This window comes from Diaporthe citri (genome assembly GCF_014595645.1).
Source record: "Diaporthe citri strain NFHF-8-4 chromosome Unknown scaffold_1, whole genome shotgun sequence".
In the NCBI taxonomy this organism is placed as follows: Eukaryota; Fungi; Ascomycota; class Sordariomycetes; order Diaporthales; family Diaporthaceae; genus Diaporthe; species Diaporthe citri.
The window spans coordinates 334,962-361,241 of NW_025064846.1; the positions used below are offsets into that span (position 1 = coordinate 334,962).

Here is a 26,280-nt window from a genome sequence, read left to right on the forward strand (position 1 = left end):
ACCAGGGGGCATTCAGCCAGAGAGGAAGGCGCTGGAGGACTACATGGGCTGGCTATAAGTCGAGGGTGGTTCCGTACCTCCCATGGCGGATGGCAGGACAGTGATGGAAAATCTGGCCGAATGTGGTACATCTCGAGGGAGACCCGAGATTGGACCAGTTCAAGTGATCCGTAGAGAAAAGAATAAACAAATTGTAAAGGCAACACGCGTTGAACATGCCCTGGGTTCTTGAGAACCGGCTGTTGTTCAAGTATTCAGGGATCCACAATCACTGTCTTCAGCATGATAGTCATTGAACGTGTGTGTGCCTCGTCTTCTTCCGTTCGAATCTGTGAACCTACCTACCTACCACATCACTCCTTGGTTAGATGCTCTTACTGGCCGAAGTGATTCATCTGGTGAAATCAATGTTTCCGGTCTCCCTCCCTCGTAAATACGGGGGCGACAACATAGAATCCTTATCATAATTCTGTGCCCCCGATCCCATTCCTGAAATGCCCTCCTTCGACAAAATGATCTGGTCAGGCCCCAACACAGCTTTGCATGATGTCGTTATAACCATGACACACCCACAAGGGGCCCTAATTCCCTAACCCCAAATCAATTACCAGACGTTGGATCAAAAGCATCTCTGCTCTAGACTCATTGGAACAAAGATGCTCCTTGCTTAGGGCATTTATCCAGCCAGGAGATCACCCTGGAACAAGTTCACCGCACGCAGCTCCTGCATGCCAAAGGTTGATCCCGAGACCAGAAGCATATTACAAACCCACGTGCATTGCCAAGTCCAAGACAAACGAGCAAATCAAAGTCACAAGGTGGGCACCATCCGCGCTGGACACCTTACGAGGCATAGTTCAAGCTCAAGGGGGAGGGACTGGACAATCAGGATCCTGGGCGGCGAGCACAGTATTCCACAGTACCAAATGTCCAATCCCACGCCGTACCATCGTCAACACACAGTTAGAGTCATTCCGGCCCCTTGTTGGCTTGGCGCGGCGCTGGTCCCAGCTGCTCGGGAACCCCTAAAGGGAGGAATAGCCGCATGCGGAAATCCTTTTTTTTTCTTTTTTCTTCCACACTTCACACTTGCCCCTGCTTATGACGCTAGCCAATGTGCTCAAGTGCTTGGACCCATGGACTTGAGGGTGAAACTTTCGCTGCCATGCTGCCAGGCTGCTCGCGCCCGCCTTAGTGTGGGCTGAGGGGGGTCCTCTTGTGATCGCGGACTGTTGCTGCTCAGTTGCGCGGGCTCTGGCTGCTCAAGGACGTTGGGGCGCTTGGACCGTACAAGTGGGTGTCGTCCCACAACATGCTGGCAGCAAAACCTGGCACTCGCTAATTGGGGAGGCCAGAAGGGCGGCCGCGGTCTGGAGACCTTACTCATGGGCTAGCTGCGGCCGACCAGGTCCGGAATCGTGGTGCGTGGGATATATCGAGATTTTCCCCTGCGGCCGTACCGTGCAGCGCATGTGACGGGGACGGAGGGGAGTGGTCCTGTACGACACGGACGTAGGTAGCACCGAACGTTGTGGTTCGGCTCTCGGGCTTGCGACATCGGCAGCCGAAGTTCATCTTGTCAATTGGTCGATCACAGTTGCTCTGCTGTTTCTGTATTTTCTGCGCACATGATGATGAATGTTGAGCAAGTGTTGGCTATGGATACGAATAGGCCTCCTTGGCTTTGGTCCTTCAGGAAGCTGCATTCAAGGTCTGGAACTGGATATCGCCGAGCAGTCAGGCGTTTGTTATGTAAATTGTGGAGATCCGAAGTTGGGAATTGCCGTTTTGGCCAGTCACCGTGAGACCTTGCGCGTGTAAGTCGTCGACAGCTCGCAACATGCAAGGTCCGTCACCGGCGGAACTAAACGCCCAAATGATACAGGATTGGCTCCTAGCTCCGACTGTTTGAAATCCAGTGCTCACGTAATTCATTGATTATGCACGCGCCTGCGTCCTGCTGGCTGCCACACGCATCTGCGCAACAACTAGCTCTAGCTCTGGGGTTTCCGCGGTCTCTTCCAGGCCTGAGGAAAGACGATGCAGTTTCTGTTGGTAATTGCATCACGGGAGCCGGGCCATAATCGAAGCCAAAGGATCAACGGGCTGGTCTGGCTCGGCCACAAGACGCCATTCTGTGTCAGGCCATCGCCAATGTTTGCGCCAACCGCCCGAATCTTCTTTGTCGACACGTGCCCCGTGCCTTGGGCCATGGCAGCCAAGTTGTGGCTCGCTGGAAGCTGACAATCTGCAGAGCTATCGTGCCTGTCAGTTGAAAAGGCCTAGACTTGTCCTCCTGGGCAAGGGCATGGAGGGGCGTTGATCCCTGCCCGTCCAGTCTTCCCATGTTGGGGTTCGTAATCCACCAGCCGATGATCCACTGGCGCAATGCAGGGATTGCTTTGTGAGTTGGGGGAACGAGAACCTTGGTCCTGACCGTGCACGCCTTTCGGCCAACGGTAGGGCGCCGACCTTCTTTTTTTGTCCCTGGTATGGCCCTACGGACGTCCGCATCCGACGGCCGCTGCGTGTTCGACACAGGCGATAATGAACACGATTATCTATGATGGTTCACAAGTGACAGTCAAGACAAAGAGATTTCAGAATCGACGGGACCTGGATCTGATGCGGATCTGGATCTGGTAGATATTATTATACTCGTCGCTCACCTCACACACACTCAAGTCTCTCTCTCACCCGGGCCGGGTCTTGACCCTTGGCAACATGGTGCAGACGAATGAGACGCACGTCACAGACTACCTATCATCCAGATCCGGGTCGGCAGACGCCCTTCAAGCCGCAACGAGTGATCAATCCTCCCACACCACCTGGCGGGCATGGCGCCGCGCCCGTGGTTCGACCAGGTGGCTGGACTAATAAATAAGCTACCAACGCCCTCCACACAACATGCTCCCCCAGACTGTGCGGAGTGGTCCACCGACTGCTTGTTCCAATGCCAGGGATGCCCAATCTGCCCCTCCGCCTCGCTTCCCCTTACCATTAGGGATTTTTGGACGGCTCTCCTACGTCGGAATGACTCAGATATTCTGAACTTTCCTTCATTTCCAATCCAGTTGAGAACCGTCACCATATGTCAGCTACTACTGTGTTGTCTGTCCCCTTGTTTCATGCGCATTTGCGTCCTGCCTCCTGCATCCTGCCGGTTGTATAAAGCCCAGCGTCGGGCCGTTGCCACCGTTTGAAGATGGTGCCTGCTGCTCCTGTCATTGGCAGCTTCTCAGAAAGGGTTTCCAAGAGACCGTTTCTTTTTTATCAGATTGAATGATTACGGGCGACCTATCAAATCAAGTCTCATCGGGCTCTTGAAGTCCACATCACCACCGCCTGACGAACAAGCCCTGCTACCTACTGTGCTGCGTCCCCACACGTTGGCTCAGTAATTGTTTTTTCACACAGGCATCTGTACTAGACACATGTCCTTGGTTGACAACATCATCCTTGCCACAAACATGCCTGCGAGAGCGAGCATGTCGACCAGCCCCAGCGAGGCCAGCTCCTCCCTGTCGGCCCACGCCAGGAAGCTCGGCTTCCCAAGGTCCGATATCCAGATCCACCTCAAGAACCACTTCAAGACCAAGACGTACACTTCGTCTTCTGTCGTGGCCGGAGATGTCACCATCACCACCCAGAGGGAGGTGCGGTTCGACACCATCGAGATCATCCTGCTCGGCTCTGCCAGGACCAAGACAGATGGCTACAGTGCACCCCATGAGTCCACGTACACCTTCTTGAAACTAATCATGCCCATCCCCGAGTCGGTATACCCCGTCCCTAGGGTCCTCGAGAGCTCAAGCACGCTGAGCGTGCCGTTCCACTTTGTGCTGCCCAACTTCCTCACCCTCGGCGCCTGCACGCACAAGGTCGAGTCCGAGCACGTCAAGGGCCAGCACCTGTGCCTCCCGCCCTCGATGGGCTCCTGGGCCAGGGGGAACTGGGAGAAGGACGACCTCTCCCCCCAGATGGCCGACATCGAGTACACCATCAGGGCCAGGGTCTGGAAGCAGCCAGAGCTGCAGGCGCGGCCCACCAAGATCATGGAGTCCATCAAGTCGATCCAGGTCCTCCCCACCTTCCCTGAGGACGCCCCGCTGAGCATCACCAAGAACGACCGGCTGTACTGCATGAGCAGGACAAAGTCCATTCGCAAGAATCTGCTCTCGGCCAAGTTGGGGAAGCTCACAATCTCGGCGGAGCAGCCCAGGGCCATCATGCTCCGTCCGGATGGGCAGGTCTCGATTGGCACCTCCGCTCAGGTCGATCTCAAGTTCGAGCCTGTGTGCGCAGGCACCCCGCCCCCGAAGATCACGGCCGTCTCGTCCAAGATCACAGCACACACCTACTTCTCGGCCGGCCCCATCAGCGCCCCACCCAACATGGGCGACTTCACAAAGGCCGGCGTCTCGGACCGCCGCGGCGTCTACTCCACCTCCGTCAACCTCCCAGCCGCGGCGCCGCTGGAGAAGCCGACCTGGATCGCCCAGCAGGCCCGCCGCGACTCGGGGTACTTCACCGACACGGCGCCCGAGAACACGGCGTCGGAGGGCGAGGACGCCGAGGACGAGGAGCGCCAGCGCCAGCAACGCGAGCGCCGGCAGCGCCGCAAGTCCAGCACCATCGCGAACCTCGTGCGGCCCTCCAAACAACAACAAAACCAGCACCAGTCCCCACCGCGCAGCTCCCCAGTCTTCCACACAGCCACGGCGCACGTCCCCGTGGCGCGCCTCCCGACGTCCAAGAAGTTCTTCGTGCCCACCTTCCACTCGTGCATCGCCTCGCGCGCCTACACGCTGCACGTGTCGCTGCAGGTGACGGCGGGCGGCGGGAGCAGCACCCTGTCGCTGGACCTGCCGCTGCAGATCGGGGTCGAGCCCGAGCGCCCGGCGCTGGGTGGCGCCGCGGCCGGGCAGGGTGAGGAGCTGCCCAGCTTCGAGGCCGCGGTGGAGGAGGCGGCCGTGGACGAGTTCTTCCGGCCGCGGGTGCTGAGCGTGCCCGAGGTCGCCTTCACGGAGACGAGCGTGCTGCCTGGGTATGGGGCCAGGTGAAGGGGGGTCGATCCTCTGGACCGAAACTGACCGAATTTCAATTCTGGCTTTTTGGCGTCTCCCGTTCTATGGCTCTGGGTTTTAGGATGCACCAGATTGCATGTGCCCTTTTCTCCTTTTTTCTCTTTTTTTGTCTTGGTTACGGTTTAACTTTTGATACCCTCGTGCTCGGGTTTGTTGACCCCACGGAATCGATCCGGTGGCTGGTCGGACAGAAAGAAGCATGGAGTTTTGTGGTCCGTCTTTACTGTGTGATGCAGTGCGATGGTTTTTGGTTCTTGAGGTCTCGGAATATCCGACGAAGAGTCTTGTCGGGTTTGTGATAGGGTGCAGATTGTACCGTTAAGGAAAATACAAACACTTTAATTCTCAAAATATGCCTGCAGCGTTGAGCCTATTGCGGTGATAATGCAGTGCAACAGCGTGTGTAGCCTCTGCTACAGAATTCTTCAGCGATTTTCGCCGACATCAATGGCGAGAACAGACCCAGCACTTGCGTGGTGACCACCACGGGAACTTTTGGGGGAAGATTATGAAAGCAGGCACATATGCTGTCAGACAGGACTTGGGATAAGTGGGTACGGTTTGTGCATCGCGGCGATCATCTCGTAGGCCGGTATTTGTGCATGCGGTGGTGTGGCTGTCCTACGGTCATTCGGTGTCACAGCCTGCGGTTGGATCCATGTATCTATTTGTAGTGACTACGCCTGGTATTTGGGCGACACAATACGCGTCTGTCTGAAGTTGAGAAGCCTTTACATGGTCTTTGCATAAATTATTTACATAGAGTTTGAACCCAAGCCAATTGGCAGCCAGTGCAAACCAATTGGGGCGGAGGGGCAGAGCGAACAAGACTGCTCGAGGGAGACACGACGGCTTGACATACAGAAACATGGGTCAGCCCGCGAGATCTCTCCACTGATACCCGGGGTCCCGGATCTCTTGGGTCTTGGCTCGCGGATGTATGTGGATTTGATTGACTGGCCGATTGACTGTGCATCCTTGGGTTGATCGGTGATCTTCCATGTCTCTTGTGAACTAGCGGGAAGTTCCTGGCGTTGTTGAGCATCGCGCCAGGCGATGGGCTCCATCGAGGGTCGGAGACACCAGACTATGTCGAGAAGGGATTTCCAGTAGGGCTGGTGGAAAAGGAGACGTCATGACGACAATGAGATCTGCATGGCACACTGTCGGCAGTGGAATCTCGAGTGTGGGGACCCGGGCGTCGAAACACTCGCCTACGATGGATATTTTCTGTAGTGGGACATCATGTCGTAGGCTCGTGGGCCTAGGCACACACACACGGTGCGTCCCTCTCGCGGCGCAGTACACCTACCGGTGTTGTTGATGTTGAGGTTTGTTGGGGAAGAGGAGAAATTCTCGAACAAACAATAGGGCGCGTGCTAGTATCGAGGCCAATTCTCGGGCCGCAGATGCTGTGTCCGTGTGTGCTGCATGGCATGGCCTAGTCTACGTGGTGTCTGGACCAGCAGACCAGACAGAGGACGCGCAATCGCGGGCGTCCGAGCCACACGCCACTTACTCGCGGCGTGTTATGCCGCGTTGCCAAAAATGCTTCTGCTGCTGACGAAAAATCGACGAAAGCGGATGTTTCGTGGAGCTGCGACAGGTCTCAGGGATGTCTCGTCGATTGCTGATCAGCTGCCGTGATCGCATACAAAGATACACACAGCCAAACTGCAGCGCTATACATATCTTACGTAGAAGCAAGAGAAGAAGAAAAGAAGGAAAAGGGGGTCGGTCCCCAGGCCAAGGAGTGAAATGAGAAATGAGCGTGGGGGAGGGGCGGGTCTGGCCCCAATGTCAGTGTCGCTGCTGCAAACGGCCGACGGAGTCGGTCATTCTGTCACCACAACTCAAATGTCACATGTATTCAGAATCAATCGGAGACCCTCCTCTTCTTGTTGTAGTCAAAATCATGCCGTCTATGCTGTGGGGTCAGACGACACCGAAGCTATTGGGGCGAGGACGGTGTAAAGAAGAGGATGGCTGGATAGAGTCAACAGACAGGCGAATGGGCGTTATTGCTACTGTATTATTAAGGTTGGGTCCGCTGCGACGGTCCCCGTCATGCGACCATGCACTGCAGGCTGCAGAGAGATGCAGCCCAGGTTGCAGAGGGGACCCGCTCTTATCGACTTATACGACCCATATCCCGCCAATCGGGGGCTCATGGGCCGGGATCTGTGGGCTAAAGTGCCATAGCTGGGGGGAGGCGCGCATCTCGAATGTTTGGTCACGGTCGCCGTCCCCTGGTCTCCTTCCTACCCTTTCCCCCCTCCCCCCTTCAACCCGTCTCGCTTACAAGAAATACCGCGGTCAAAGGGGGTCTGGCCCAGTGGATTGATTGACCGATGAACTGACTGATTGATGAACGATTGATTGACGGATTGATCGACTGGCTTGCTGGCCTGCTGCTTGTTCGCTTGCCTGCCTTTTTGCTTAGTTACCTGGCTGCCCGCTCTTCTTTCCTCCTCCTTCCACCATCCCAACCTCTCGAAACTGCCAGCCAGCCGAAGCAGACCCAATTGCCCCGTCGCCGTCGTCAGCAGCACCAACAGGAAACGGCCCACCTCTTTTACTCGGACGTCCCCTGTCCGGATCAACTGTTTCGGTCATATTTTAAAGTCTTCTTCACTGACAGACTTTCGGACTCAGCACCAGCGTCCCCATCCGCCCTCCAGAGATCAGCATCAGCTTCCAGCACACCCGATTACGCACCACTGAGCCACATATACCCCGGACCTCTGGTCCAATTACACTCGTTCAGACCACCGCTTCTTCCCTGCCGCGTCTGCCTGCTGAGGCCGAGGTCATCCTACCCGTCGCAAGTAGAGGTACCAGCGCAACACCTTTGCCCGGATACGCCTTCCTGACCGTCTGTCAATCCGTCTATCTCCGGGCTGCCACGACCACCACCCTTCTCGGTGCTTCGACCATATTGCCGTCCTCGCCTGCCGTGAATCACACTGCCGTCAAGCCAATGCGCATTTCGGAGTAACTCCCCACCGAAGCAATATCTCGACGCCGTTCTATCTGTGCCTGTGCGCGCGGTTTGCTGTATTGGACGCGCCTTTAGATACACTATACCTACTATCGCTCCCGCTCTGAGACACGCCCCTTGCCTTTGCTTATCGCCCCACCCGAACGTCTTCTCGTCGCCCAGGGCTCTGCGAGAGCATAGCTTCGAACGCGGCCGATATTCAAGGGAAGGCCCACCGCTACAATGGCACCGACAGCGAGGTCAGGGCTGCTGAGAGCGCTTCTCTTGGCTCTCCTCTGGTGTCAGATCGAAGCCTTCTATATCCCCGGTGGGTTGTCCCGTCCCAAGTGCAGCGTCTGCCTCGCCTTGGTCCCTTTGTGCTGACATGCAGCTGCTCAACAGGCTGGTCAATAAAGTCATACGGCCAAAATGAGAACATCCCTTTAATGGTGAACAAAGCATACTCGGACAATACACAACTGCAATATGCCTATTATGACCTCCCCTTCGTCTGCCCTCCAACCGGCCACCACCGTCCGGGCGCAGGGCTGCTCAGTGGCCAGAGCATCTCCCTCAACCTGGGGGAGGTCTTGCGCGGCGACCGCATCGTCATTTCCGATCTCGAGCTGTCGATGATGAAGGATAAGGAGTGCAACATGCTCTGCAGCAGGGAGGTCTCCAGGCGCGACGTCAAGTGGGCCCGGGAGCTTGTCCGGGACGGATACGTTGTCGAGTGGATCGTGGACAACCTTCCCGGAGCAACGAGCTTCGTGACAGTCGACAAGACCCGCAAATACTATGCTGCCGGATTCAAGCTTGGGTTCACGGACACGTCGTCCGGCAGGCCACGCTACTTCTTGAACAACCACCACACTATTGTTGTGCGCTACCGCAGCGCGCCAGGCAAGGCCGGCGAGAAGGGAGAAAAGGTTATTGTTGGCTTCGAGGTCTACCCCAAGAGTATCGGGTCTGCCAACCGGAGGAACAAGGATGGGTGCCCCGCGGATCTGCAGAACATTGAGCAAAGCTTTGAGCTGTACATGGCCCCTAACAAAACAGTGTCTGAAGCCGCCAACCAGCTATACTCACAGTCGTCATACCAGCCCGAGATCGACCAGGAGGACCTCGACGACGACGCCAGGATGACTATCCCCTACACGTATTCGGTCTACTTCCGCGAGGACAACACGGTCGAGTGGAACAAGCGCTGGGACCTCTACTTTGTTAACCAAGAGGAAGGCTCTCGGATTCATTGGCTGGCCATCGTCAATTCCTTCATCATCTGCGGGCTCCTGACGGGAATCGTGCTGATAATCATGGCCAAAACGATCAGGACCGAGATCAAGGGCTACAAGGACGCTCGCGCTGAGGAAGGCAAGCTTAAGCTCAAAAGAGGTGGCGGACAGCGGTCGCCGAGGCTGTCTGAGAAGAAGGCACTCGGATTGCTCGACCAGGGCGGCGACGACAACGATGCGGATGCCTCTTCCGACGACGAGGCCCTGGAGGACGTCACGGGCTGGAAATTGCTACACGCTGATGTCTTCCGGGCTCCTCACTACGGCTGGATCCTGGCTCCTCTGGTTGGGTCTGGCGTCCAGCTTCTTTTCATGGCTGTCGGACTCGTTCTGCTGAGCGCGTTGGGCATCCTGAACCCCAGTCTCCGCGGCGGATTCATCAGCTTCGGCATTGGTCTATTCGTCTTTGCTGGTCTGTTCTCTGGGTATTACTCGGCTCGGGTGTACAAGACCTTTGAGGGACAGGATTTCCTGCGCAATGCGGTGGTGACGGCTTTGCTGTTTCCCGGCCTGGCCTTTGGGCTCATTTTCATCCTGAATCTTTTCGTCTGGGCCCAGGCCTCGAGCACTGCCATCCCATTCGGGACCTTGGTCGGCCTGTTGCTGTTGTGGCTTTTCATCCAGCTTCCCCTCGTCTACGTTGGCTCCCGATATGGCTACAACCGCGGCGGCGCGTGGGAGCACCCGACGAAGACGAGCCTGATCCCACGACAGGTACCTCGACAAGCCTGGTACATTAAGCGCACGCGGTCCGTGTTGCTCGCTGGTCTCATTCCATTTGCTGTCATCTTTATCGAGCTGCTCTTCGTCTTCCAGTCCGTCTGGCAGGACAAGTCGGGCTACTACTACGTCTTCGGGTTCCTCTCCGTCGTCTCGCTCATCCTGATCGTGACGGTCGCCGAGACCACCGTTGTCACCGTCTACGTCCAACTGTGCAGCGAGAACTACAATTGGTGGTGGCAGTCGTTCCTCGTGGGCGGAGCGAGCTCGGTGTGGGTGTTCGTGTACTGCATCTGGTACTACTTTTACAAGCTGCACATCACAGGGTTTGTGAGCTCGATGCTGTTCTTCACGTATAGCTTCATGGCTTGTCTGGTGTACGGGCTTCTCACGGGCACGGTCGGCTTCCTGAGCGCCTACGCCTTTGTCAGGAGGATATATGGGTGAGTGTGCTCGAATCCGCTTGATAGTTCCTGAACCGTGAGCTGACTGTTGAACAGTGCTATTAAGGCCGATTGAGGGGCCGGCCATTGCTTGACCGGGGTGATATGGATCGCTTCCGTGATCTCTCAATGACCATCAGAGATAGATGTGACACGAGCATTGCGAAAAGAACAAAACTTCAACGGATTGATAATGAGTGTGCTTGACTGCATCGGACCCGGCGTTTCACACTGCAGGGATTCTATTAGGCGCGAATCAAACCCAGAGCTGGCGTTCTTTATCATGTTTTCGAGGGATGGTGGTAATCTGGGCTGGGGGAGAGCGCGAGCTTCTGTTGTTGCCCCCCGCCTAGCGGCTTTCGATGACATCGAACGGCAGGTGGTAATTGTGCAGCCCGGCTTCGCGACGGCGTTTCAATTGGGACTTGAATTAGGAAAGCTGGAAGGCATTTCTTGTGGGTTGGAGGGGTTTCAACGGCGAGCGAAGGTTGCGAGTACCTAGACCTTTTTTCATATCGATATTGGGAGTGGTGGATGCGATGTATAAAGTTGGAATACCTCTTACATACTTTCTAGTCTCTAATGACTCTTATCATCTCACTTGGTCAGGCTGTTCACGTAACTTGTAGTGACTGTGGGTGAATAGTGGCTTGCAGGCCCAACTCCACTGCGGGTCTTGCGGCGCATCTGCCTATTTCTGTCCTTGTGCTTTAGTCTCCCTGCCACAACTTCGGATATAGAAGACTCTAGGTTCGCTGCACGTTGAGTTTTCCCGTCAACCCCACCCAGCTTAGCAGACAGCTATATCATCTGTCTTCCTATCCGTCCACTCATCATATTAGCGTACTGGTCGGGATTTCAACATAATCTTTGTGTCCTTCCTTGCTCAGTCAGTCCTCGACTATGACCACAACGAAGAACGGTGAAGCGACCACCGCGCAGCCAGTTGAGCAAAATGCTCCTCAAGCGGACCAGGACGACCAGCCCCGGTATCCAAGTTCTGACATGTCACATAGCCAGTTTATGGCCAGGGTTGCCGAGAGCAAGGCGAAGGTCGCGGCCATGTCCCCAGAGGAGCTCGATGGTGAGGATACTGGCAACTGAAACCCCCAAGCATGTAACAGCCCCAAAACTCCCAACTGGTCATAGTCATAGACCTTTTAGGCATGGGTGGCCCCTCTGAAGGGGTCGGGCCCGAGGAAGCTGTGAGAAGACTGGAGGAGATTGAGAATGGTTGCTACGACAGCGACAGTGAGGAGGATGACGATGCTGAGAAGTCCGGAGGGGCAGAAGTGGGAAAACCGAGGGTGACCGATGATAAGCAGGATAGCAAAGGCAAGAATTGCCCAGAGGCCGGAGGTGCCCAAGATGACAAGGAGAAGGCGGCGGAGGAAAAGCAGGGCTAGCGAAGATCGGCCCGCGTCCTGAACTCAGAAAATCCCAAGCATTTCCTAGGCGCTGTATCTTGAAAAGACTCGAATATTGGGCTGTGGAATTGCCTTTTGCGGCGCCGGAATTCCCGGCGTCCAGACTTTGTGGCTTTGTAACAGACACCACCTCATCACCGACTTGAAATACATGGCGATCCTTAAGCGCTATGCGTAGCCTTGTCTATGGCGCAAAAATACTACCGTCAGCTCTGCGTGTTGGTACACAATAACTTCCGCTTGAATTTGTACGGCGGGCTCACATGCCATCTTCATATTTTGGAATACTGTGACTATACTGGTGTTGTATCGGTGATATTACCTATAAATGCCTCTTCCTACCCTGCACTGTCCAGCAGCCTGGCTATTGTCAGCTACCCCATTTCATTGTACCTGAATTATGGATAGGGCACACGAGAAGTGATGCAAAGGTACTTCGATGCGGCCAGTTCCAGGTGCCTTTTTTCTTCAGCGGCCTAGTCTTGGGACAACGTACCTGAAACTCTCTCACGACTCTGATTATTGTAAGTGAGGCGTGCCCTATCGATTGGGTAGACGTGTTGCACGAGTTTCCTAGATGTACGCGAAAGTCTTTCGTATTGGTTGCCTTGAATGCAGTCAGCCGCACGACCACCTCCACTTTGCAGGCTCCGAGGCATAATTGACAGGAGGCTGATCTACTGAATTTCCTAAAGAAATGCCATCCCTTCAAGAACACCCAGCATCATCGTCTGCAAAGCAGTATTCAATTCTGGTTCTCTCGATATGACAATAAACGCTATGCCGCGGAATCAACGAACTAATATATATGACCCTCTGCCGGATGGTGCATATATCAGGCTCCGATCTTGGAGCCTGGAAGACGCCGGCAGCCACTACGCTGCCAGCTCAAGATCGTGAACCTGGAGGAAAAGCCAGACTTTTAGGCAATATCGTACGTCTGGGGGCGTGGGATCAAGCGCAAGAAGGTGGCATGCAACGGAATGCGTGTCAAAATCACGGCAAATCTCCTCCAGGCCCTGGTGGCAATGCGATATCCTTCGAGACCGCGCGCCGTCTGGGCCGACTCCATCTCCATAAACCAGGCCGATAACGAAGAGAAAGGCCGCCAGGTCGCCCTGTTGGGCCCAATATACAACCGGGCGCGGAGGGTGCTCGTCCACCTTGCGGGTGATGACGGCGGGCACGCTCATCGGGCGGCGACGTTTGTATCAGAGAAGCTGGTCATGATCCGTCAGATGCCCGGCGACAACCTCGCGACGGCCCCGTACCCATCGGCAGAGGAGATACAGCTGGTGATGGAAGATCCCAGATTACAATCAGTGAAGTGTCTGCTGGACCACCAATGGTTTGAACGAGGCTGGGTCATCCAAGAGGCAGTGCTTGCGCGGGACGCAGTCGTTATCTGGGGCTCGCGCATGACTGCCAGGTTCAACTCGTTGATGATCTGTCACGGCTGGCTGTTCCGGAGTTTTCGGGGGATGTACGCCAAGTACAACGTCAACCCCCTCAACGTCCTGTTAAACCTATACCGCTACCGCTTCCGCCAGGTGGCGCGCTGCCTCGGATACAGCTTGGAGACTCAGCCGAGCCTTCTGAGGGTCCTTGACTTGGCGCGCCCGGCAAAATTCAAAAATCCGAAGGACCGCATATACGCCTTTCTATATCTCGATGGTCTCGACCAGCTCGAGACTGCTGTGATGGACACGGCGCCCAGGTTGGCCATCCAGCCGGATTATTCCAAATACGTGGCCCAGGTGTATGCCGACTTCGCGCGCCATTGTTTCAAGACTGGGCAAATTCACGAACCCGGATTCCAGCATTTCACGCATTCGCCGAAGGACACTGGACGGACATCGTTGCATGGACCGGCACCATGAAGTCCTCAGAAGGTCGCCACTCAATGAACGAGCATGGGCCCTGCAAGAAAATTTATTGGCAAAACGAATCGTCCATTTCACCGAGCGCGAATTGCTGTGGAATGTGTTGAAGGCCTGAAGTGCGAGTGCATGGAGGTGGAGACTGATGCCAGTCCTACCGGCAGGCCCGCGGACTGGCTGAGGAAAGACCAATTCCTAGTCAGTCTTCGTGACGCTGACGAAACATCCAGCCTGCAAGAACTTTGGTCGAATCTGTCACATCGATACTCCACTTTGGCTCTTTCATACAAATCTGATTTACTACCACCGCTGTCGGGATTGGCAAAATTGTGGGAGTCTCAAGGTGCCGGAAAGTACTTGGCTGGGTTCTGGGAGGGAAATATCCTTGAGTCTATGATATGGAAGCCGTTTTGCAGCTCAGTAGGCCAGCGTTCAAGAGAGTCCCGATCACCTTCTTGGTCTCCATTTTCACTAGAACGCGAAGACCGCTGGTGTTCCGACGGCATGGCGCACATCGAATTCCACCACCCTTTCCGCAGGTTGACGAAAAAACATGCTGTGGTATTGGACGCAGGAGTCACCGCGGCGGGAGCAGATCCAACTGGGCAAATCAAAAGCGCATTTCTTCAGCTTCAAGGCCACGTAACCTGGGTCGAAGTCTGCCCTAAACCTGTGAACCCGAGGAACAGCGCCTCTCAGCTTGGCAAACAGAATAACAGCGCGTGCATCCAATTCGACATCGAAATGGACCATAGCAAAGGACTTACCCTACTTCTTATCCTCATTGGCGACTCACAACGCGGCATTTCTATAGCACTTGTTCTGGAACGTTCAGGGGATGCTTATCAACGAGTTGGTATTGTTGAGGCTTATGATCAAGACGATAAAGATCAACTTGCAGCTGGCATCAAGGAAACCGTCGTGATTATCTAGTTAGCTACATCATTCATTCTATCAAAGTTTCCAAATGATATGACCTAAGACAGAATAAACAGCTTTTGATTACAACTAACAGACCCTTCCTAGGCTAACACTAATTACGGCTTTCCCAAAAGCTGGCCTTTCCCAGTACAGCCTCATATAGTAGCGCAAACTGAGTTGGGTGCGAGAGGTCCGGTAGCAGTCAATTGCTAACAATGATTAGCCGGAGGGGGGCTGTACGGCAGAGATAGTCCTAATTCGTGCCTGTATAAAGTCGCCTAGCTCATCACCACAGCAGTGCAACTTTACCTAGGTAGCCGGAGAAATAGGACGCACGGGTGCCTGATGACTGTCCGGAAGTTGAGAAAGGTATCGCAAGCCCTGGCAAACGTCCAGCCGCAGGCGACTTGTCAGGCACCATGTGGAATTGGTCATGGAATGCCCCAGCCCAGCCAAGCCTAGCCGGTAGCGGTTAGCGCAGCCTGGACCACCTTCTAGATATACCACTTGATCACCCAATTCCTAGTCAGACGCTGCAGTTATTGGCCTTGTACGCGATGGCGTGCTAGAGCAGACTTTGGTCTCATCCTACGCAACGGCGCCCTTGAAAAGGAACCCCATGGGAGCCTCCTCCAACATGCGGTGCCTGTCGTCGCCTGGGCAGCCTCTGAGCTCGTCCTCCTCCTCACCCTGCCCCTCGCCCATTTGACGAATTCGTGCTTGTTCAGCAAACACTTCTTACCAGCATGTCCGACCCCGGGAAGGTCCCATACGACCATGAGGCCTCGCCGGCCTCGCTCGAGGACCACCACGGCCATGTCAACGAGGACAAGCTTCGCCGAGCCCTCTCGGCCCGCCAGGTGCAGATGATCGCCATTGGCGGCACTATCGGCACGGGCCTATTCCTGGGCACCGGCAAAGCACTGGCGACCGGCGGGCCTGCTTCGCTGCTCATCTGCTACGCCATCATCGGGGCCATTGTGTTCACCACCATGCTCTGCCTCGGCGAGATGGCCGCCTACGTGCCCGTGGCCGGCTCGTTCTGCACGTTTGCGGGCCGCTATGTGGACGATGCATTTGGGTTCGCACTCACGTGGAACTACTGGTTCAACGACGCCGTTTCGACGGCCGCGGACCTGGTCGCCCTGCAGCTGCTTCTGCAGTACTGGACCGACTCATTCCCCTGGTACGCGCTGGGCCTGATCGTGTGGGTGATTCTTGTGCTGGCCAATATCATCAACGTGAGGGCGTACGGAGAGCTCGAGTACTGGCTCAGCCTGCTCAAGGTCGTGACCATTGTCATATTTATCATCCTCAGCATAGCCGTTAACGTCGGGGGCAACACGGACCACGACTACATCGGCGGCCGCAACTGGCATATCGGCGACGCGCCCTTCGTGGGCGGCATCGGCGGCTTCGCCTCGGTCTTCGTGACGGCGTCCTTCGCCTACGGCGGCACCGAGTCCATCGCCATCACGGCGGGCGAGACGCGCGACCCGGCCCGCGTGCTCCCGCGCGTCGTCAAGAACGTCTTCTGGCGCATCCTGCTCTTCTACATCCTCTCGGCCCTCATGATCGGCCTCAACATCCCGTACGACTACCCGGGCCTCAACACAAAGTCCACGCACGCCTCGCCCTTCACCATCGCCTTCACCATGGCCGGGTCCAGGGTCGCGGGGTCCTTCGTCAACGCCGTCATCCTCACCAGCGTCATCTCCGCGGGAAACCACGCCCTCTTCGCCGGGTCGAGGCTGCTCTTCACCCTCGGCGCCAACGGGCACGCGCCCGCGGTGTTCACGTCGCTCACGCGGTTCCAGGTGCCCTGGGTCGCCGTGCTCAGCACGAGCCTCGTCTCGGGCCTGCTGTTCGGCGCGTCCTTCATCGGCGCGGGCCAGCTGTGGACGTGGCTGCAGAACATCGTCGGCGTCTCGAACCAGCTGTCGTGGATCTCCATTGGCGTCGCGTCGCTGCGGTTCCGCGCCGGCCTCAAGGCCCAGGGTAAAGAGCATCTCCTCCCGTTCAGGAACTGGACCTACCCCTGGGGCCCGGTGATCGCCGTCGTGCTGAATAGCTTCCTCGTCCTCGTGCAGGGGTGGAGCAGCTTCAAGGGCGGCTTCAGCCCCGTCGACTTTGTCAGCTACTACATCGAGCTGCCTGTCTTTGCGATCATGATTGTCATCTGGAAGCTGGCTAAGAAGACTAAGTTCAGGAGGGCGCATGAAATGGACCTGGTCACGGATGTATATACAAAAGAGGACATGGAGGTTGAAGAAGACGGTTGGAAAGGGAGAGGGAAGAGGGTCGGGACATGGCTATGTTTCTAAGAAGAAGTGGCATATAGACTTCGTGTCTTCCACCTGGTCACCATAGAGCCTTGAGTAAATTCTATAATTCGCTAATAGGGGGGTATCTTAAAATCACACCAGATCCATCCGTCTAGTTTTCCTCCCTTGAAATTCGTTGTAAACATGCACGCCGTCGTTTAATTCCATCCCTGACTTCCATGTCCTCAGCTGCCAGGAAGTCATCCCAGAACAGCCGCCGAATCTCCACTGCAACTTTCACCTCTCAAGAGACAGCAAGAACCCCGGCCGACCTACGCACCAGGCCCCAAGTACCGCTCGAGGTCAACCCGCCCAAAGAGCTCCCGCTGGAGCCTGTCAGCCCGCTTCCTGTCCTCGGCGGCCATCTTGCGCACCTTCCTGGCGTCGAGAAACTTGGGCCTCTCCTTCTCCTTCTCCTTCTTCTTCGCCGCGCCATCCTTGGGCACCACGACCCCGACCCCCAGTCGGTCCTCCTTGGGCTTCGCCTTGAGGGGGTACTGCGGTCCCTGTCCCGCGCCGAGGCCCGCGCGTGCGTCCGGGTCCCAACCTTGTGCCGCGAGGACCGTCAGGCCCATGCGCGAGCGGTCGAGCGCCGAGGGCGGGTGTGAGTGCGCCAGGCACACCTGGTGGGCTATCGAGGCCTCGTGGGGGCCGGCGAACTTGCGGCTACTGGTGCTTGTGCTTCTACTTGCGTTATCGTCCGAGGGAGTGAGGGGCATGCTGCATATTTCGCAGACTGGGGGTTTGGCTGGCTCCTTGTGTGTTACTGCGGGCTCCGGCTTCTTGAGGACCATGCTCAGGTAGAAATCGCTTATTGACTGCCCCTTCGTCTTGTCTCGTTGCTGCTCTTCCGCCTCTGCGCCTTCATTCGAGGCAGGGACGAACTTGATCTCATTGCGCCTCAGCCCTGAGCCGAAGGGCTTCTTGTGCTGAAGGGGGACATCGCCGAAGTCGTCGAATCCATCATCGTTTTCATCTGCCGTCATCCTGACAGATCTGCGGTTGCCGGTGGCATAAGCAGTCCTCACTCTCTTTTTGTTTCTCTTTTTCGGGTGTTTGTCTAAACAGCGAAAGAAGTGTGTTTGAAGACACGGCGGAGTTTGTGGCAATGATAAGAAGAAGGAAGAAGACGGGCTGAATTCGACGAAGAAGTTGAAGGTGAAGTTGGAAGTTGGAGCCTATTAAGCGCCAAGGCCAATGAGCCACCAAGTCCCGCCACCCCCGGCAGGAACCGAAGCGTTGGGTCCAGGTGCAGGGCCCTTGTTCAGTGGGGGTTCCAAATTTGGGCCCCTGACGCAACAGGCAGATGGAATTCGTGTTTCCCATCCGGCCTGTTTGCGCAGAGCTGTCTTTGCTCAAACCCCTATTCCTTCCCACCGACCTCGACCACTCCCACCACAGAAGCTCCAGATCGTGCGAATCGACATGACACTGCAGTAATCAGTGATCACAGCCCATCCCCCTCGTCCTCACCCACCCGCAGCGCCCGAAAAATGCCGATCCCGTTCCTCATCCACGCCTACAACTATGGCCTGCCGGAGTGGTTCCCGGACCCGTGGAAGCTCGCCGGGGTCACGGGGGCCGTGGGCGCCCTCGCCATCACCAAGCGCTACTTCAACGGCGCCCTGAACCTCACCGAGCGCAACATGCACGGCCGCGTGGTCATGATGACGGGCGGCACCTCGGGCGTGGGCGCCGCCGCGGCGCTGGAGCTGGCCAGGCGCGGCGCCCAGCTGGTCCTGCTCACGCAGCTGCCCGCCTCGGACCCGTTCCTCGTCGAGTACGTCGACGACCTGCGCGCCAAGACCGAGAACCAGCTCATCTACGCCGAGCAGGTCGACCTGGCCGACCTGCACAGCGTGCGCCAGTTCGCGACCAGGTGGATCGACAACGCCCCGCCGCGGCGCCTCGACATGATCGTCCTGTGCGCCGCGACGCTCACGCCGCCCGGCGGCAGCCGCGAGGAGACCCCCGAGGGCGTCGAGCTCACCTGGATGGTCAACTACCTGGCCAACTACCACCTGCTGGCCATCCTCAGCCCGGCCATCAAGGCGCAGCCCTTCGACCGCGACGTCCGCGTCATCATATCCACCTGCTCGAGCTACATCCGGTCGCCGCCGCTGCGGGACGCCCAGGCACACGCTCTGGACAAGAAGGGCTGGTCGCCGGCCGCCGCGCACGCGAGCAGCAAGCTGGCGCTCATGACGTTCGGCCAGGCGTTCCAGAAGCACCTGGACACGTACAAGAGGCCGGACGGCCTGCCCATGAACGCGAAGGTGGTCTTCGTGGACCCGGGTTTCGCCAGGACGCCGGGTATGAGGAGGTGGATTACGAGGGGCTCTCTGTGGGGGCTGTTCGTCTACCTGATATCCTACTTCCTGTGTTGGTTATTCCTAAAGAGCCCGTTCATGGCCGCACAGTCTATTTTATTCGGGGCCTGGGATGGGAGCGTCATCAGGGACCCAGGCGGCAAGATATTCAAGGAATGCATCGAGGTGGACTGCGCGAGGACAGACGTCAAAGACGAGGAGGTTGCAAAGAAGCTGTGGGAGTCGAGCGACAAGCTCGTGGAGACGGTGGAGAAGCAGGCCGCGCTGAAGAGGGCACAGGAGAAGAAGGCACGTGAGGAGAAGGAGAAGAGTGAGAAGGCCGAGCAGGAGAGGAAACAGAGGGCAGAAGAGATCGAGGCGTTAGTCGACACTATCAAGAAGGGAAAGGCCAAGGAGAAGGAGAAGGAGAAAGAAGCTGACAAAAGGACCAAGTACAGAAAGGCCAAATTTGGGCACAAGGCTGTCCAATAATTGGGTATATAGACAATGATATTATTAGCGATGCGAGAGTTCTGCTTCATGCCCTTGTCATGGTCAGTCGTCCTTGAGCCTATACGCCTGGCCAGCGTTCATTGGACGTGCTGTGAATCGAATTGAATTGTGAAAATCCTCAAAGATATTATCCAATAGGACCGTGTTCACAACAGATTTCGCAATATAATGTCATTGACCATGTTTCTCACGGGACCTAGTGAATCCCTGGGCGAGCGATGATGCCGTAGTTACCGCGGCCTATCAATTGCGGGGCTACTAAGATGGCAACACTGAAATGGCTAGGAAGGCGATGAACAATCTCATACACACCCAGGGACACTCTTGATCTCTCACTTGAAGACTGTGAAGATCGTCTGAAAGCAGCTCAACGAATTGCATGACAGTATTCCGAATCGCCCCAACGCCTGGGATTCTCTGCAACGCTGGAACAAAGAAGCACCATCCGCCCGGCGCCATCTACTTCTCACCCATCACAGCATCCAGACCAGAGCCATGTCACAACCCAGACCGCCACCACCCGGCAACATCCTCCCAGGAGGAGCCCCCGCCCTCATACCGCCACAGCTCGTCGCGCCCTTCCAGGCGGCATGGGAGAGGCACGCCCAGCAGGCCCATGACTCGGCCCACCGGCACCCAGTCTTCTTCACGGAGAGGCTCATGCGGCCGCCGCCGGCTTTCGGCATCGGACAGGCACCGAGCTTGGCGATGAGCCCGGTGGCGCAGGGGTACGTGTACCAGGAGGGGCAGGCGAAGGCCACGCACGCCTCGAAGCTGTGACGGTGTGTTGGCAGGGGCGCACGGTTTATTATTTCGAGAGGGCGGTCGAGGGGCTCATCACGTTCTAAGTGCATTCATGCCCCCATTTCGGATCTGGGGGGAAACTGTGTTGGCATGATTCTACGGAAAGATACAATGCATGGCAATGAGAGTGGTGTCGATTTGGCAAAGACAATCATATTCCAGCTCTAGGAGGAGGGTGTTTGGTGCGGGTATCGTCAGGGTGACTGCGGTTGCGAAGGGACATCAATCTGCCTGCGAAGGCAATCAAGTGCTTAAGAGTAAAAGTAATACCTGGGTAGAAGAAAGAGAGTTCCTTTTCAATCCTCAACGGATGTACCCCAGCCATAACGCCAAACCTGCTTAAAAAGGGAAAAACGAGAAAGCCCAGACCAAATCACAAAATGTACAGCGTTTGTAACAGCACCGGAGCAGCCACGGCGTGAAAGCACCCTCCCCAGATCAGACCTTGACAGCAATGATGATGGCCACCACGATCAGGACCAGCACGAGGACCAGCAGCGCCATCAGCTTGACGTTCTTCCACCACATCTCCCTCTTGAGCCCCCTGCTGCGCACGCGGAACTCCCTCGCGGACCCGCCGAGGCGGTCCGTCTTGTCGACAAGCAAATCATGCGCTCGCCGCGCTCGAGCAGGCCCTCGATGTTGCGGGTCATGATGCCGCGGACGTCGTCGATCTCGCGCTGGGCGGTGGTGATGGCGTCGTCCCGCCCGCCGCTGGTGGCGCCGTACTCGACCATGAGCGACTTGAGCTCGGCGTTGAAGGAGCCCGCGCCGTAGTTGGGCAGGTCGTCGTAGGCGGTCGACTCGGGCGGGAACTGCGACAGGAAGCGCTTGCGGATCTCGAACAGGTACCCGAACGGGATCCGCCGCCCCAGCGACGACTCGGCCACCACCAGGAAGGTCAGCCCGCCCGCCGCCGGGGAGGACGAGTGCTCCGAGGGGCTCTCGGCGATGTAGTGGATGTGGTGGTTGCCGTGCGTGTACGTCAGCTTCTGAGGGGTGTCATGGTTGATCTTGGGCAGGATGAGCGACGCGAGGGACGAGGTCTGCGAGGCGGCAGAGGTGGTGCACTCGGCGAGGATGGTGGTGTTGTGGGCGATGCATGAGCTGTGATTTGGGGTCTTGTTAGTCTCGCATGAATTGAAGCCATCACCAGGCCGGAGGGAGGCAGGAAGGGAGAGGGGGGTTACTACTAGAGGAGTGGCGTCGCAGGAGTCGATGAGGAAGCCATTGTGAATGTTGCTTCTGTTCCAGCAGAGTAAGGCTATGCAGTGCTTGCGCCAAGAGGAAATTCTTTGGAAGGGAAGAATACGGTGGGAATAGATCGTCGCATCCGACGACTGTGATGAGGGTTGGGCAATGCTGTTGCTCGCTCACGTAGTGCCCGCCCTGGTTCATGCTCAGGCGGTCATTTAGGCCACGGGGAACAGGGGTCAAGGCTGCACCGCATCAGTGCTCCGTGCTCTGTTGCGATGACGACAACCGTTAATCCCAGCATTATTAGTGGCAGGCATTAGCCATTCCGGGTGTCGGTGACGGGCGGCAAAATCCAAAAAGTTCTGAGGACAAAGCCTCGGGAGCCAGACTTTATTCTGCTTCAGCCTCGCGACGCGCCGAGGTATCATTGACGTACGCCGCAAGGTCTTTCTTTCCCTCCTCTTCTGGGAACACTATGTTTCCGGTGGCCCTCTCACATTACGGCCATGAAGTCCCTTTGGAGAACCGCCTGGGCACTTGAACGCAGATCGCCTGCTCTCCTTCCCGTGCTGTCTGCGGTTCCCATCCCAGCTACCAGGCGAGGTCGGGTTGCTCCGTCCGGACCCCCCAGAGATAGGGGAGGAAATGTGAGTTGGAACTGCCGCCCATCCCGTTAGCCTGCACAACTGACATCCTGTAGCAGCGAGCTCCCGGTTCGCCATCCTACTTGACGCGCCAAAGCCTTCGTTCGGACCTCGAGTCGCAACACGACCAAGATGTCCCCACAACCAACACCAGCCGGTCTAATCAGCGAGATCGGCCTCGCTACTACAAATTCAAGCGTCTAGTTCATTTCCGTTTCGATCAGATGATACGAGAGGATAATTTCAACGACCTAAAGTCGCTTGGCATCAGATCGCGCGAGGATTTATCAAAGGAGGCATCTCTCTTCCGAAACGTGATCGACAAGTCACTCGATTTGGCCACACGATCGGGACGTATAGGAAGACAGGAAAACCCGTTCTTCTGGAGCTGGCGAAATGCGTTCGTCGCCGACGACATCAGGGGCCTCTCAACTGAGCTTAGGTACTCGTTCACCAGTTTCATCGTCAGGCAACACCTGTCAGAAGAGGCCATCGCTTGTCACGAAAAGATTGCCGATTTCCGCAACCCTCACGAATGGTTCCCGGCCACGAGGGCTATGCAGAGAACGATACATCTGCATGTGGGCCCAACAAATTCCGGAAAGACCTATCACGCCCTGAAAGCATTGGAAGAGGCCAAGACTGGCATCTATGCTGGACCGCTACGGCTTTTGGCTCACGAGGTCTTTTCACGGTTCCAGGCCAAGGGCAAGCGCTGCGCTTTGATCACCGGAGAGGAGCAGAGGATTCCCGAGGGCGATGAGAGCTACTTCGCAAGCTGCACGGTCGAGATGACACCTCTCAATCAACGTGTTGATGTTGCCGTGATCGACGAGATTCAGATGATCGGGGATGAAGAGCGAGGGTGGGCCTGGACCCAAGCACTTCTGGGCGTCCAGGCAAGAGAGCTGCATCTGTGTGGCGAAGAGCGAACTGTGCCTCTCATCAAGTCCATCTGCGCTAAAATCGGAGACGAGGTCGTGGTCCATAAATACAAGCGTCTCAGTGGCTTGAAGCCCATGCAAGATAGTCTGAAAGGCCGCTTCGAAAACCTGCGCAAAGGCGACGCGGTCGTGTCCTTCTCGAGACTCAACCTCCACACACTCAAGGCTGGCATTGAAAAGGCAACCGGCAAAAAGTGTGCCATCGTCTACGGGTCTCTACCACCTGAGATTAGAGCTCAACAGGCTGCCCTTTTCAATGACCCCGATAACGACTACGACTATCTCGCCGCGAGCGATGCCATCGGCATGGGGCTCAATTTGGAAATCAAGCGAGTGGTCTTCGAAGCTGTTGCCAAGCACGACGGCACAAAGGTTCGAACGCTGACATTGCCCGAACTCAAGCAGATCGGCGGCCGCGCAGGGAGGTATAGGACGGTAGCGCAGGCAGCTCAAGCCCCTGCTGCTACACCGACATCACCTACGTCAAGCGAAGATCTGGCATTTACATCAAAGACCCCTGCCCCGAAGATGGGACAGGTCGGCCTCGTGACCACACTGGAAGAAGTTGATCTAGAAGTCGTTCATGGCTCGTTCGAAAACGAAGCAGAGCCTTTGAAGACGGCGGGGCTTTTCCCACCCGCCTCCGTCATCGAGCGCTTCTCTTCCTACTTCCCAGCCGGGACACCATTATCCTTCATACTGCTTCGTTTGAGAGACATTGCGCGGCTCCCACCTCATTATCACATGGCCAATCTCCGGAATAACTTAGGGATCGCCACCCACATACAGCCCATTCCGATGAGCGTTCGTGACCGGATCATTTTCCTGAATGCGCCAGTAACGCTGAAAGATAATGGCATGAGGGAGTTCCTCAAGGCTCTGGGGACCCGCGTGGCGAATCACGACCCCGGCAAACTGCTCGATTTCAAGGAGCTCGACCTGGAGATACTTGACTACACCCGCCAGAGCTACCCACACGGTCGCGTCGAGTACCTGAAACATCTGGAGGCCCTGCACAAATGCCTGACGCTGTACTTGTGGCTGAGCTACCGCTACGTTGGCGTCTTCCAGAGCCAGGCTCTTGCTTTCCACGTCAAGTCGATGGTGGAAGAGAGGATAGACGAGTATCTAGCCAACCTGGACTACTCGCCCGAAGTCAGAAGGGTGCGGGTGCAGCAGATGCGGATGGAAGCTGCCAAGAAGGCACGCGCTGCGAGACGGGTTTTCGATGAAGACGGGGACTCCGGTCCCGAGCAACAACAGCAGAGAGTTGGTGACTGGCCTGCGGAGGGCCATGAGGAGCCGCTCCTCAACGGCTTGGGCGAGGCGGAGAAGATCCCGCCTACGCGTGAGGTTACTCCATGAGCCGATGCCCACTTCCCCTGGCCGCATTGGCATCAGTGAACGGATGGGAGCATATATGTTTGCAAATTAGATATGTACGGCTTGAATGGATGGTCACGACGGAATAGATGAGGGGCCATACCAGCACTGTATTATATACATCTAGACTTTGCAAATGAGAATCACACTTCAAGGTGATACCCTGAAATAGATATGAAGGAGCATTTCATCGTGACTTGTTCTGAAGTTGGCAAGCACTTCGTAGGTGAATGGACTTCCTTATGCCATGGCTCACGAGAGAGATCGCCCACGCTGGATGTCGCAGCGGTTGCAGAGTGCCGACGCGCATGAGACGCGACTGCCTGGATTGGTGGGGCACCAGTGTAAGTGGTATGAGATCATCCCGCAACCCCACCAAGAGCTTGGAGCTTCCTCTCCTCCATCTCGAACCTTTGACAGTCTGGGGAACACAAGCAACTACCTACTTTCAGTCCAACCCATCACAAGCACAAGTAGACACAACGACCCCACTCCCCAAAACCAAAACATGGCAGAGACAACACCAGCAGGTGACGTCGGCCGCGTCGCCTTCATCCCGCTCGAGGCCAACCCGCAGCTCATGAGCGACCTGCTGCACAAGCTCGGCCTGTCGGCGGAGCTGGGCGTGCACGACGTCTACAGCCTGCACGACGCCGACATGCTCGGCTTCGTGCCGCGGCCCGCCCTCGCCCTGCTGCTCGTCTTCCCCGTCTCGGCCGCGTACGAGAGCTACCGCCTCGCCGAGGACGCAACCATGCCCGACTACGCCGGCAAGGGCGACGGCGAGCCCGTCGTGTGGTTCCGCCAGACCATCCGCAACGCGTGCGGCCTCATGGGCCTGCTGCATGCCACGGCCAACGGGCCTGCTAGGGAGTTCATCCGTGAGTGCCACATGCCTCCCTGTCTCCCTTAAACCCCCCTCCCCCTCTCACATACAGCCACATACTGTGAGGCACTGACGCACCACCCGCCACAGAGCCCGACTCGGACCTAGACAAGCTCCTCAAGGAGGCCGTCCCCCTCCCGCCGGACCAGCGCGCCCGCCTGCTCGAGACGTCCCGCTCGCTCGCGCAGGCGCACCACTCGGCTGCCAGCCAGGGCGACACGGCCGCGCCGCAGGCGACCGACGACGTCGACCTGCACTACGTCTGCTTCGTCAAGACCGCCGACGGCACGCTGTGGGAGCTCGACGGCCGGCGCAAGGGACCGCTCGAGAAGGGGAAGCTGGAGAGCGGCGAGGATGTCTTGAGCGAGAAGGCGCTCGCGCTGGGGCCGCTCAAGTTCCTGGACAGGGCGGGCGAGGACCTGCGGTTCAGCGCTGTGGCGCTTGCGGGGAGTGTGGATTAGGGGGATATGCTGTTGTGTTGGTTTTTGCTTTGCTTCTTTTTTTCTTTCTGTTTTGAGAGCGG

The 26,280-nt window shown here is 56.8% G+C and overlaps 10 protein-coding genes across 10 annotated transcripts; 8 read left to right on the plus strand and 2 right to left on the minus strand.

The window, feature by feature from the left end:
* Window positions 1-3,470: 3,470 nt before the first annotated feature.
* On the plus strand, window positions 3,471-5,063 carry INS49_000090 (uncharacterized protein; the record flags this gene model as incomplete). Its single annotated transcript, XM_043160928.1, has 1 exon — window positions 3,471-5,063. The coding sequence occupies one exon, from the start codon at window positions 3,471-3,473 to the stop codon at window positions 5,061-5,063; it is 1,593 nt and encodes a 530-aa protein (XP_043029434.1).
* Window positions 5,064-8,310: 3,247 nt separating this feature from the next.
* On the plus strand, window positions 8,311-11,931 carry INS49_000091 (uncharacterized protein; the record flags this gene model as incomplete). Its single annotated transcript, XM_043160929.1, has 4 exons — window positions 8,311-8,395; window positions 8,470-10,525; window positions 11,542-11,609; window positions 11,675-11,931. 4 exons carry the CDS (start codon window positions 8,311-8,313, stop codon window positions 11,929-11,931), a joined length of 2,466 nt encoding a protein of 821 aa, XP_043029435.1.
* Window positions 11,932-12,935: 1,004 nt separating this feature from the next.
* INS49_000092 (uncharacterized protein) lies at window positions 12,936-13,832 on the plus strand (the record flags this gene model as incomplete). Its single annotated transcript, XM_043160930.1, has 1 exon — window positions 12,936-13,832. One exon carries the CDS (start codon window positions 12,936-12,938, stop codon window positions 13,830-13,832), a length of 897 nt encoding a protein of 298 aa, XP_043029436.1.
* Window positions 13,833-15,499: 1,667 nt separating this feature from the next.
* INS49_000093 (uncharacterized protein) lies at window positions 15,500-17,077 on the plus strand (the record flags this gene model as incomplete). Its single annotated transcript, XM_043160931.1, has 1 exon — window positions 15,500-17,077. The coding sequence occupies one exon, from the start codon at window positions 15,500-15,502 to the stop codon at window positions 17,075-17,077; it is 1,578 nt and encodes a 525-aa protein (XP_043029437.1).
* Window positions 17,078-17,349: 272 nt separating this feature from the next.
* Window positions 17,350-18,063, minus strand: INS49_000094 (uncharacterized protein; the record flags this gene model as incomplete). Its single annotated transcript, XM_043160932.1, has 1 exon — window positions 17,350-18,063. The coding sequence occupies one exon, from the start codon at window positions 18,061-18,063 to the stop codon at window positions 17,350-17,352; it is 714 nt and encodes a 237-aa protein (XP_043029438.1).
* Window positions 18,064-18,570: 507 nt separating this feature from the next.
* On the plus strand, window positions 18,571-19,878 carry INS49_000095 (uncharacterized protein; the record flags this gene model as incomplete). Its single annotated transcript, XM_043160933.1, has 1 exon — window positions 18,571-19,878. The coding sequence occupies one exon, from the start codon at window positions 18,571-18,573 to the stop codon at window positions 19,876-19,878; it is 1,308 nt and encodes a 435-aa protein (XP_043029439.1).
* A 516-nt stretch (window positions 19,879-20,394) lies between these two features.
* On the plus strand, window positions 20,395-20,747 carry INS49_000096 (uncharacterized protein; the record flags this gene model as incomplete). Its single annotated transcript, XM_043160934.1, has 2 exons — window positions 20,395-20,627; window positions 20,720-20,747. The coding sequence occupies 2 exons, from the start codon at window positions 20,395-20,397 to the stop codon at window positions 20,745-20,747; spliced, it is 261 nt and encodes an 86-aa protein (XP_043029440.1).
* A 394-nt stretch (window positions 20,748-21,141) lies between these two features.
* INS49_000097 (uncharacterized protein) lies at window positions 21,142-21,934 on the minus strand (the record flags this gene model as incomplete). The annotated part of the gene is made up of 3 exons (XM_043160935.1): window positions 21,142-21,247; window positions 21,304-21,810; window positions 21,897-21,934. The coding sequence occupies 3 exons, from the start codon at window positions 21,932-21,934 to the stop codon at window positions 21,142-21,144; spliced, it is 651 nt and encodes a 216-aa protein (XP_043029441.1).
* An 834-nt stretch (window positions 21,935-22,768) lies between these two features.
* Window positions 22,769-24,853, plus strand: INS49_000098 (uncharacterized protein; the record flags this gene model as incomplete). The annotated part of the gene is made up of 1 exon (XM_043160936.1): window positions 22,769-24,853. The coding sequence occupies one exon, from the start codon at window positions 22,769-22,771 to the stop codon at window positions 24,851-24,853; it is 2,085 nt and encodes a 694-aa protein (XP_043029442.1).
* A 526-nt stretch (window positions 24,854-25,379) lies between these two features.
* On the plus strand, window positions 25,380-26,218 carry INS49_000099 (uncharacterized protein; the record flags this gene model as incomplete). Its single annotated transcript, XM_043160937.1, has 2 exons — window positions 25,380-25,752; window positions 25,848-26,218. 2 exons carry the CDS (start codon window positions 25,380-25,382, stop codon window positions 26,216-26,218), a joined length of 744 nt encoding a protein of 247 aa, XP_043029443.1.
* Window positions 26,219-26,280: the final 62 nt, after the last annotated feature.